The sequence below is a fragment of the Arvicanthis niloticus genome, chromosome 1 (assembly GCF_011762505.2).
Source record: "Arvicanthis niloticus isolate mArvNil1 chromosome 1, mArvNil1.pat.X, whole genome shotgun sequence".
NCBI classification, from domain to species: domain Eukaryota; kingdom Metazoa; phylum Chordata; class Mammalia; order Rodentia; family Muridae; genus Arvicanthis; species Arvicanthis niloticus.
Genome location: NC_047658.1, coordinates 53,514,449 through 53,526,956, shown reverse-complemented (window position 1 = coordinate 53,526,956; position 12,508 = coordinate 53,514,449). Strand labels below are relative to the sequence as shown.

Below are 12,508 nucleotides of genomic sequence, written 5' to 3'. Positions count from 1 at the left end.
AGCCAGGCGGCGCGCGCGGTTTCTCCGAGAAAGCCGGCCGTGCACCTAGGAATTAACCGGCCGGCGCGCAAGGGGAGGGAAGCGGGGCGGGCGAGGGGTGGAGGGGGGGGAATGCTGAGCGCGCGCGAGAACAATAATAAGATCGTGTTTGCGGTCGCTGCCCGAGGAGGAATTCGGAGGAGGCGCGAGGCCCGGAGCTCGCACGGAACCCAGAAGCTCGGCGGGGAGGCGGCGGCTGCATGAGGCTGGCGACGCGGCTCCCGTGAGCAGCGCGCGGCGGTAGCAGCAGCAGCGGGACTCGGCGCGGCCGGACGCCGGCTCCCCTCCCCCGCAGCCGGGCGGGGATCTGTCGGGCCTGCGGTGCCCCCCGCCCACCGCTCGCCGCTCTCCCTCGTCGGAACCGCCGCTCGAGCGCCCGGCTCGAGGCCCGCAGGGAGCGCGGCGCGGTCCGTCGTCCCGCGGAGGGGCGGCCTCCCGGCATCTTCGCGGCGACCAAGGACCAGCGGCCAAGGGAACGACCGGGATGGCGCGTCCGCGGCCCCGCGAGTACAAAGCGGGAGACCTGGTCTTCGCCAAGATGAAGGGCTACCCGCACTGGCCCGCCCGGGTGAGTACAGCGGCCGCGCGCGCGGGCCCGCCCGCCCACCATTTTCCCTTCATGATGGCGCGCCCGCCCCCTTTCCCCATCACCTCGGCTCGAGCCCGCCTCGCAGCCGGCCGCCGCCTGGGCTGAGCCGCGAGCCGCGCTGCGCACCGGGCTCCGGGCCGAGGAGAAGGTTCCGGGCTGCGCCCTCGCCGGCTCGGCGGCCATCCTGACGCCCACGTTCGAAGGCGGGTCCGGCCGGACAGGCCCGACGTCGCCTTCCTCATGGAAGCCGGCGGTGACCGGGAAGCGGGCCCGGGGTGGAGGCGCCGGCGCCGGCTCCCAGCATGGTCCTGGGTAGACGCCCTGCCCCGGGCGAACGTCGAGGCAGGTAGGAAAGCAAAAGGCTGTCCCCTAGCCGGCGAGAGCCGGGGACGGTCGGTCCTAGAAAGGGGTTAGTCGTGCAGAGGCCAGCGGCAGCCTCGTGGCAGCATCTTCGATCTCAGAGCATCCTTCATCTTGCAGACTTGTTGAGTGTTTCCTGGGCGCGATTCCCTGTGCCCCACCTGCCCTCTCATTGTCCGTTACCTCCCTGGTGCCCTGGTTCTTAGAAACCTACACCAAATAGCCTGTCACTGGCTGGTGAGTTCAAGGAGCTCCTTGTGCCTTTTCACCTCCATATTTGTTTTAGGTCTGTTCCTTATTCTTGGCCTCGAACCAAACCCACGACAGCTCTCTTCTTCCTAAATAGCAAGACTGTCGCTAGGTTTTCTCTAGAAAGCATCTGCATTTAATACTCAGCATTCAGTATTTTTATTACGCTCCCTGACTGAGGAAGAATCACTACCGCCTGTGTGTGCACCTTATGTTGAAAAAAAATCAATCACTTTTATCTTTAATTTGTTTAAAATTAATAGTTGGCAGTTGTCTGACTGAAATAAATACAGGTAAAAGATAGTCAAGGCAGCTTGGAGACAAATGTTGATATTCTTGAGGAACAAAAATAGTCAAGGGGAAAGCTGACAACAATTAGAAGTGTGAACTCATGTGTTGTGTGGTAATGAAGTGAAGATAACAAGACCAAGGGGAAAATACACCCATTCACACAAGGAAGTGACATCAAGAGGGGCAGGCTGAAATTCAGTGAAGTTGAGGTAATGGATAGACATAATCATTTTTGAAATCGTTTGTTTTGGCATGGTTTTAAAATGGAAAGGACGTTGGGCCAGGAACTTAGGGGATCTGGAGAGTGGTTCAGGCAGTTAGGAACTAATCATTTTAACTGCCTGCACATCCATTTCTGTAACTTTAAAATAACTATCTCTAGGATTCCTTCCAACACTAACAACCTCGGGCGTCAAGAGGAAAAAACAGTCTTACTCAGATTCCACTCTGATGTGATAAGTTCTGCATGTATGAACTCCAGGTCCTTAAATAAGGCAAAGTTTCAAAGTTGAATTACTGGTTGTTATTGTTTTGTTGTTTGTTTGCTTTAATCTTACAAAATAGTGTATAATACTTGAAGGGCAAGATTTTTGTCTTTAGGGGTCTTTTTGGGAATCCCTGTGTCTGTCAAGCAAATAAACAGCTCTGTGAGGTTGTATGTATATATTTAGGTCACAGTCATGCCATAGAATCTTGCCATGGAAAAGTATCTTCTGAGGGCCAAAAGGAAAATACAATCTCATTAACCTACTGCTGTCACAGGTTGCCCACCTGTGGTAATTAGTGAAACAAAACTGCTACAAAAGTATTTCTAGTTGTATAAAAAAATTCCTAGAAGGTATAATTCCAAACCTATATAAAAAGGGAAATGAGAAAGCAAAAGCCATTAGGTTTTCAGATTTAAAACGATGCATGGAAGAAACGTCCATGTGTTCACTTTTACCTTCTTTTTGTTTTCTTCTTTTTTCTGTAGCTGAGGACCAAACCAAGGGTCTTGCTCTACCACTGAGCTAAATCCCCAACCCCCACATTTACCTTCTTAAGGAAAGTTCTAAGGATCACAAAAACTATAGCAACATTTTGCATTTTCCAAAGAAAGGTAAAGGTTAGGAGAAAAGAGTATTTTGAGACCTCCTCTTGATTACATATGCTTGATTACATATGTTCTCATTTTCATCTCAATTTTATGCAGCATTATCCCTCCTTATACCTGCTTCTACTTATTTGCATTTCCAGTCCTTTCACCTTATATAAAAGCTAGCAATATATGAGGCCCTAAAGAATCAAACCTAAGATGGGAAGATAAGGTTTTGTTTTTGTTTTTGTTTTTGTTTTTGTTTTCATACTATAGGAAGGAGCTTTGGAAAACAAGCCAGAGCTGGTCCATACAGGAATGGAAGAATAATTTCCTTGCTTCTGAGGAACATTTGTGGTTCAGGGAAGCACCTTGTGAGGAATGTGTGTCAAGAGGATGCATAGGAAGAGTTGGATTCCACTCCTGGCGGGCCTTGGTGCTTAGTAGTCTGGCTCTACTTCGATAACTCTTCTGCATTTCAATTTAGTAATAGGGAGCTTATTACTCTCCTTTATCTGTGCTTTCATTTCCTTCAGTCCAAAAGTCCAGTGTAGTGTCTACAGTATTTTGAGAGACAGGGAAAGACAACATTCAAATGACTTATATTACAGTAAATTGTTTTAATTATTCTACTTTATTGTTTCCCTTTACCTAATTTATAAGTTGAACTTTTTCATAGTTATATGCATTTCAAGAAAAAAAACCAATTTTATAGGATTTTGTACTGCCTCATTTTAGATATTCACTGTGAATCTTGAAGCATACTGAGATGATAAGGAGCTACTATATCCCAAAGCAGTGTGCTCAAGCAGATGTCTCTACTTTCTTCTTTATAACTTTATAACTTACATTGTCCCATTTCAAGTTCATATCTGGCTGTTTTTAGCTCTTTCATAAATGTGTTAATTTTCTCAATATTTTACCATGAAAAAAATGGTAAGAGAAGTTCAATTATACAGTGAACATCCATGTATCTTTCACCTAGATTTGTATCAGTTATATTGTAGTATCACATATTTGTTCTTGTATCAATCAATCCTTTTCTCCATATAGCAGTCTACCTTAATTTGATATATTTCAATATATGGTGTAGACATTGTTATAATTTACTCTTAAACAGTTAAATATGCTTGTCATTAACTAGAGATCAACATATTTAATGAATCTTTTTTCCTTATAAGGCAAAATTTATACAGAAGGAAACTTAAATGTACATTCACTAAATTTGACCAATATATACACTAGACTATATGTGACACAATAAAAATATCTACCAAGATATAAATTAGTTGCAGTAACTACGAAATTTCTCTTGTGTCTCTTCCCAGCAGATGTCTTCCTCCCTTTTCTCCCACCATTTATCTCTGTTATTTTAACATGAAATAGCAACTATTTCTTTGACTGTTGTGTATGGCTTTAAATACTAGTTCATTTGTGCATAAGGATTTGTTAACTTAATACTAAAAAAAAAATATGTGCACAAGGATCTGAACTTTTGATTGAGTTATCCTGTTGGTAAAATTGGAGTGTACATCTCTAATACATGTAAATTTATCTTAAAATATAATACATATATAAAATATAATACATCCTTTTATTTTATACTACTACTATGTACCTTGTAAAGTAAACACCAAAATGATCCAAAGGGGATGAAGTAAGAATATTTTATGGTTCAAATGTTTTATTGTCAAAATATTAACAGTAATGTATTAGATCCATATTTTTAAGCCTTAGTTTTTAGAATATTTCTGGTCTGTACTTTGTGGGACCCAAATGATCAGATAGCCTTGTAGTTTTTAATCTTCCAAAGAGGAGTTTTATTTTGTTTTGTTTTTCTGAGGGTTTTTTTAGATTACACTTGCCAGTTGAGTCATTTTTAAAAGTTGTTTGCTTGTATTCATTAGCATTGCCTGTGTAGAGCTTTCTTAGTTATTTGTCTGTTTGGTGAAAGGTAGTTGAATTAAATAAATATTCTATAATTCTGTCCAACCAAGCTCTCATAACTGTAAATAACAGTAAGCCTAAGCTAAATAAATACAACTGTTCTGAGTACGGACATTAATGTTCATTCATATATTAAATGACAATGAAACTTACTTTTTAGATTTAAAAAAAATTAAAATAGTGTTTTCTTCCCACACACCCACCCCATTCACCTTGTGAGTGAGTTATGAGCAGTCTGTGTTACAGAGTACAGAGAATAGCCTCAAAGCTTTTGTGCTTCAATGGAAGAGCCTTGTAAAGTTGGAAAACTTGATACTATGGACTTCAGTGGCAAATCATGTGCTTTGCAATCCCTCGTTCTCCCCTCTGCCCCAACCTATTCTCAGGCATGTTAGCCCATGCCTTTAGTCCTGCTACTCAGGAGGCTACCACAGGAGGATGGCTTGAGTTCAGAAAGCTTAAGGACAGACTGTGTAACATAGTGAGACACACACCTCCTCCCCATCTCAAAGTTTCAATGAATATATTTTTATATAAACTCTTAAACACTGTTCATAAGTAATTAATATACTCACTTTCAAAATCTGAAATTGAATACAAACCTACTTTGTGGCCTAGCAGTCTGTTGTCTTAGAACCAAGAAAAGATAAGTGTTTGTGTCCAGCAAAAGGTCTAAAAGTGTCTGCACACAGCAGCATACTCATAATAGACTGTAGAAACAACCCAGTGCCCCTCAGAGGAGGCTACTGTGTCAAGTAGTACTGATACTAATACCCACAAAAACTATAAAGGTGAGCCAAAGAAGGCAGGCATGGCAGTATGCTGAGTAGAAACCTATTTATATAATGTTCAGAAACAACCAAAGCTTCACAGTGACTGCGCGGGCAGTGGGAGCCGTGCTGCAGCTGTCCTGTGCCTTCATCTCCTGGTGCTGGATAAGCCAGAGCTCACAGAAAGCATGTCTTTACTGTACTGTAATGGAATTCTGTCTTAATTTTTAGAAACACATTTTTGGGCAGTATGTGGTATTACAACCTCTCTCACACATTTTATATGAGGTGAGGAAACAGAAAGTGGTCCTATAAGCTACATGGATTAGATTTCACCATTTTTAGTGTTCAGTGTTTTGTTTTCCTTTTACTGCTGGAGATTTAGCTCAATGGTAGTGCTCACTTCGCAATGTGAAGCCCTAAGTTCCATTCCGAGGCACTTGGAAACAGGAAAAAGTAGGTTTCATTTGCCACTTTACAACTTTCTTTCAGGTCTCCTTTTAGTTCTGGTTTCAGCTGCATTTCTTTACTTGCATTTGCCTTTCTGTTCCTTCCTTACTGAATCACTTAGGATCATGTTTTGGATCTGTCTCTACCTCTGTCACTTGATAGAACTTTACAGAAAAGCATTTACCTTACCCTTCTGTATTGCTTGAAGTCCTGAACTCTTACTGAACTTTTGTTGGGTATTTATTCTGTGTAGGGCACAATACTAGGTGATTTAAAATTTAGATTAAATTTGTGGCACAGTAAAGCCATAAATATAAAGTATTTTTATACCCTTTACTAATGTAAACATTTGGAACATTTTGGTTCCTTACCGTACCACAGTCCAAGTGCTGGTGGTCATGCATTTGTTTGTTTGCCTTTGGCAGAAAGCACTAGTATCTAAGACTTCCTTTCTGGAAAGCAGGCCACACATTTTTAAGAATTTAAGTGTGCGTAAATCTCTGCATAAAGGAAGATATCTATAATGTTCACTATTTATGCGTGAATCCAGAGAAGTTATCTTCAGTAGAAAACAGCACAGGCCTCTTCCCCAAGAGGCTGCATTGACCTTGCCAAGAAATAGGTGGGTTGTCTCATTCTTTTACGTAAACTGAGAGCAAATAAATAGTCAACTTAAACCCTTAATACCAATCTGTGCATTAATTCTTTGATGTACAGTCTCTACTCTTGTGATACTGCTTATGATTCTTTTGGAAGGTGACTGATAGTTTAGAACTATATACAACTTTATTAGAAGTGTCCATGAGTATCAAAGCAAGATAGGCTAGTTAGAAGATCATTTTCTGTTATTAAGAGTATCCAAAGGTTAGACAAGAATCTGGTCGGCTTGGTGTGGTTACTGGTTTAGGCCTTTCTGACACATCAAGTATGTTACTGGGAACATGATCTCCAGGTTGTCAACTATCATTGGTAAAATAGGTAAAGAAAGTATAATAAGAAGGTGAAGATGTAGCCCGGCAGTGGTGGTGCATGCTTTAAATTCCAGCACTCAGGAGCAGAGGCACTCAGGAGTTGGAGGCAAACATGTTCTACAGAGCAGGTTCCAGGACAGTCAGGACTACACAGAGGAACCCTGTTTTGAAAAACAAACAAACAAAAATATATGTGAAAATCATTTAAGGTAGTTTTGTTTGTGAAGATAATTATTTTAAACCAGGCTTAATTTTGTGTGCCTTTTAATTATTACTTTTTAAAATTATTCATCTTTATTATATTTTATAAACACCAGTAGACTGTTTAAAAATATGAATGTCTTTCACAATAAGTAGAAATGCTATTTATAAAAGATTATTTTAAAGGCAAATTACTAGTAGCCTTTTCATCTAAAATGTTTGACTCAATACTTTAAACTATTTGTACTATTATCAACTTTAGTTTTTGTTTTTGTTTTTGTTTTTGTTTTCAGAGACAGGTTTTCTCTGTGTAGCCCTGGCTGTCCTGGAACTCACTCTGTAGACCAGGCTGGCCTCCAACTCAGAAATTCACCTGCCTCTGCCTCCCAAGTGCTGGGATTAAAGGTGTGTACCACCACTGCCCAGCTATAATCAACTTTTTAAAAAGAAAGTAGATTGAATTTTATATTGTAGGTGATAGTTTCTCCTAGTAAAAAGTTGTATTATACAAATAATATTCATTGTAGAAGGATTAATATCACTCTACCTAGTTATAACCAACCTGAATATGCACTTAGAATGGTTATAAATTATAATAGTTCCTGTTATATAACACAGGTTATTTCCATTTTATATTACAAGATTCAGGAACATTCTAAATCCTTATTTTATTTGCTGAACCTCTAAACATTCTGTTTTTGAGTCAAGGGATATGTTTGCATTTTAGAGCTCTGGACTTATGTTACTAAGAGTGCTTTAACAGAGAAAGTTTGATTCCCACATGTTTATTAGCAAAAAAAAATGAATACCTGTTTTTCTTCTAGTTAGTTAGAAATAAATAACTTGACTTTTTAAGTGTCTAGCATGCATAAGGCTCTAGATTCTATCTTCAGCGCCAATAAATAAATCTGTCAATTTAACAAATGCTCACATGTACCTGATTCAAGTTATTTAATTATGGTTAACTATCTCTGAAAGTATATATATTATATATTTTTGACAATAGGATAAGGTAAATATAATAATACTTTTTACTCCCAAGACTTATCTTAAATGCACGACCCAATTAATGAATATCTTATTTTTATTATTGTTTCAAAACAGAGTCTCCTATTTTCTAGGTTGACTTCAAATCCATTTTGAAATAATAAATGACTTTAAACTTCTGCTCTTTCCATTGTAAACTCTGTGAGTACTAGGACTATGGATATGCATTACCATGTTCAGTCATAGAGTGCTGGGAGGCAAACCCGGGGCCTCGGGATTTCTAAGCAAACACTCTGCCATCTTTCTTAATCTCTGACTGTTAAAAATGACACAAGAGGCTAACAAGTGTGACATTAGATTAGATGAAAGGACTGAAGAAACATTTGAAAATTTTTTAGAAGATCAGATAGATAGATAGATAGATAGATAGAGTCCCAGTGTCTATGAAGCTGACAATCTTAAATCATAGAACATTCATTATAGTGGTTTGGATTATATTTCTTTAGTCCATCTCATTAAAAGCCCTTTTATTTAAGGGAATATAAAAATAAATAAGGTAGTAATTATATATTTAGACAAATTAGAGAACTATTAAAATCAATTCTGAGTTAGTTGCACAGTATTATTTACTTAGGTAAAGGTTTCAAAACCTACATGTGTAAGAGAACAGGTACTCTCTGAACATCGAGTAGACTAATTAAGAATATTTAATTTGCTGGAGCCTTTAAGTTAAGTTGTAAGACTATTAGCCAGTTTAGTTTCTACCAATTTACTGCATTCCTGATCTATCTCTTCCTTGCCCAAATACGAATTGATTACAGTTAGTCTGGTAAATAACTATGTGATTACAGAGACCCACATAGAAGTAAAGGAAGAAAGAAGAAAGGAAAAGAAAGATGAATTCAAACCTGCAGGATAACATCTTCCAGATACTGAGGAAGCCAAGCATCTGTTCTGCCACTGTTTTAGTCTATTAGGATGGGCATACCTTTTACAACAAGAAGGATGATAACATCTCAATCTTTTCCCTAGGGATTCAGTATTAAAGTATGCATGAAAGAACTTTTAAGTGACTATTCAGTTACATCCTAAGAGTACCCAATTCTCTACTTAGTAATGAAAAAAAAAAAAAGGATAGTAAAAATCTCAGTAAATGTTTTGTATGGCTTGGTGGTTATGTTTTTCAATGGTTTCCTTGTGATTTTATAATAATCTTTTTGGAGTTAGGTTCTGGGAATTTTGGAGCCTTCCTATTGTAAGATTTTCAAGTGCAATGAACCATTTCTAGAGATTCCACATAGCTTCAGAATTTGGGGGGTGGGGGGGGGAGAAACGCATATGGCCATTTTTGTGCACAAGTAGGTCAGTGAATGAACAAATCGACCTTTCTGTTTGGTTAGTGAGACTTGAGCTCCATGATAATTCTGATCATAGTTTAAGGCCACTGGAAGTGAGGTCCAGTTTCCACAGAATGCTAGACTCAGTGATAGCAATGATGTTTCCTGTGTGGGTACTAGAAAATTCTTGATAACACAGTAGTGTTTCTAATGCAAAATATGCTTAAGACTAGCGTTATTAAAAGTTTGGTTCAGTAGTGCTTAGCACATACAAAAATAAACTTCACAGAAGATTGAAAAAATTATGTAGGCAGGAATGTCAGAAAATAACCCAGCTTTAGAACTCTCCTTTTTTGATTCTGAAGTAGAAACTTTGTACTAATGACATCTGTAATTTTAAAGGAAATGCATATCTAGTGGGAACAATATTATACATTCTCAGTGAGTTTTGAATTCACATGTTGAATTGATTGAAAATGAATTTTCTCTATACCCGTCTTTCTTTGACTTTCAATATGAGACCAACTGTTGCCAAACAAAGTACAACTTTCTTCTTCATTGGACTGCTACATGGTTAACTCACTGGTTTTGAAGATGTAGACTCTAAAAATGAGTAATTGATCCTGCACTTAGGGTGGTTTTTTGCTTTGTTTGTTTTTGTTATATTCCATAGAAAAAAATAAATGCTATTTCCTAGCACACACACTAGAAGTTTTTCCAATCCATACTTTCTAAGTGGGATGCAGCCTGATAGTTTTATATTTAATTTGATGTAAGGTCAGGTTGAATACCAGTAAATCAGTTTTTACTAATTTAGAAGCACAATTTTGTTCTGTTAGGCAGAGGGGGAGTTAATTTATTGTGAGTTATATGTTATATGGAATAATTGTTAGGTTTTAAGAATAATAATGATTTACTAACATTCCTGAATTGTGTATTTTAATACAACTACAGTCTTATATCAAAATCATAAATAGAACAAATGAAAGTAATATTGTGTTAGATATTTTTCATCATCCAGGCCTATATATCCCATGTTCTCAAAGGGCTTTAAAATACAAGCTCAAACTTTTCTACTTTCCTCCTCTTTCTAATTTTTTAAGTGTAATACTTCAAAGCTGTTATAATTTTATGTACAGCACTTGTTAAGGGTAAAAAAATACTATGCATTTACTAATTGCTATTTATGCAGAGTCTGACTATGTAATATTCCTTGGCTAATATTGAGGCTCTGGAATTTGCTTGGGTTTACAGTGTTAAACTGTTAAAGTGTCAGATCCTCTATGACTGAGGATGAAGACTTTTGTTATGTTCACAAGAGGCAAGTTTGTGGAATACAGATAGTGGAAGTTCAGTTCCCAGAAGCTACCCTCTTACCTCTGTAAGTGCTAGAGCACTCACACAAAATAAGTAAATGTGTGGGGAGAAAATGTTTAAAGGAGAAAATTTGAAGCATTTATATAGTATTTGTGTACCACTAATCAGCACAGAAGCCCTATATAATAAATATTTTTATCTCTCCCTTTACAGATGGAAAAGAACTAAAGTCTAGAGAGATTCTAAGTATCTCCCCTAAGTTGCCCAATTATAGTAATTGACATACTGAAAACTGTCTCTAGTACTTACTTTAAACTATGCAGTGAATTGTGTGTTTATATCTAGCAGTGCAAGTTTATTCGTCTTTTCATTCAAATGCTATTGAGTGCCTGTACACTGGTCTAGAGGCAGGGTTTATATGTTTGGAATCTGGCAAAGACCCTGTCTTCAGGCATTGCTTAAATAGTTGAAGAGATGGTGTGTGTTACCAAGTATGCAGAGTACAGAGTAGATGTTTCTGTGTTACATAGAATACTCTGAGAAAAGCCCTTTAATAAAATGGCATTTAAATACAGACCCTTAGAGAAAGATCACTAAATCCTGAATGAGCCTGTTTTTACATTTTGTTCTATTGCTTCTTCCCTTCCTGCAGGCAGGTTTGAAATCTTAAATAAAAAGTTAAATGGTGGTACTTTCTGAAATGTAGGGCTTCAGGTTTGTTGTTTTAGAGAAGATGAGAAAATTTAAATGTACTAATCTAGGCAACCAACTAAGTTGCTTGGATTACACTCAGTTAATGGAAAGTGCTTTGCTAAAATTGATGGTCTTATTTATCTGTGTAACATAAGGAGGAAGTGGAAGTAAATGAAGTCACTCAGGTTTTGACAAATAGAAATCATGGTACAATACACGTACTACATAACCATCTTATCCATATCTTGTTTGCTACAGGATTTTGCTATTATTAGAGCAGTGTTCAGGGTTGCAAAGAAAAAGACCACATTCCAGTTGAAGAGTCTCAACAAGGCAAACTTGACTCTTAATCAAGAGGGTATGCTACTCACAAAAGCAGAAGAGCCAGGGGTTCAGGAAGTGCACCTAAAGTTTATTCTAATGAGGGTGGTGACTGTGTCTCTCCCCCCATTGGCTGGAGTCCAGTCTCACAGTCTTTTCACAATTGGCTATGTTTAAAAGGATCCACATAAAAGAAATGGAGAAAAGCTGGTTGAGGTGTGCCACTTAATTCATTAAGTTCTGAGAATACAGCATGACCTTTATGAAAACAAAGGTTTTGCCTAGTGGGAGTGTTTTTAAAATTTGCATTAAAGCCTTACCAGGTAGGGGAGATAAAAAGACTTGAATTCCTTGTCGGAAACACAAATTTTATAGTGTTTGATAGAAAAATTAATATTTAATCTTTTTTATACTATGTGGCTGAGGCTTAGAACTTTTATGGAACATGTACCAGCTTAATAACCACACACAAGTGAATGGTTTAGTGGTTTAGTAATGTAATATCACCTTCATCTATCTTTAGATCTAGAACTTACTTCCTCCTATAAAAATGAAACTCTCTGTCCATTTAACAGTAACTCTCCATTTCCTACCTGCTAACCCTGCAACAGTCTCTGTGTATGTGATTTGTCTAGGCATCTCACATAAGAATTATACATTATATATGATTTGAGACTGGCTTATTTCACTTACCATAATGTTCTCAAGATTTGTCCATGTTGTGTCTGGATTCTCTTTTAAAGACCAAATAATATTCGTTTGTGTAAGTAAAGAATTGGAGTCCTAGGACAGAGGCCAAATTCTAGTGAGGGCTAGTAGATATGGCCATTTGCCCTCCAAAACCCAAATAGGAAGGTTATAATTAAGTGTTTCTTAATCAGGGTTACTTACTATTGCTGTGATAAAACACC

General features: G+C 38.4%; 1 protein-coding gene across 3 annotated transcripts in view; it reads left to right on the top strand.

The window, feature by feature from the left end:
• The first annotated feature begins 121 nt into the window (after positions 1–121).
• Hdgfl3 (HDGF like 3) overlaps positions 122–12,508 on the top strand; it is a 59,725-nt gene continuing 47,338 nt past the window's right edge. For 2 of the 3 annotated variants that reach the window (XR_013111333.1, XR_013111329.1), the window contains exon 1: positions 338–607. Coding sequence is in view for 1 of the 3 variants with exons in the window: in XM_034496529.2 (XP_034352420.1) it covers positions 524–607 (84 nt within the window). In the remaining 2 variants the exon portion in view is untranslated. Of the gene's footprint in view, positions 608–12,508 lie in introns of all 3 variants that reach the window. The other variant, XM_034496529.2, reaches the window with a different exon arrangement.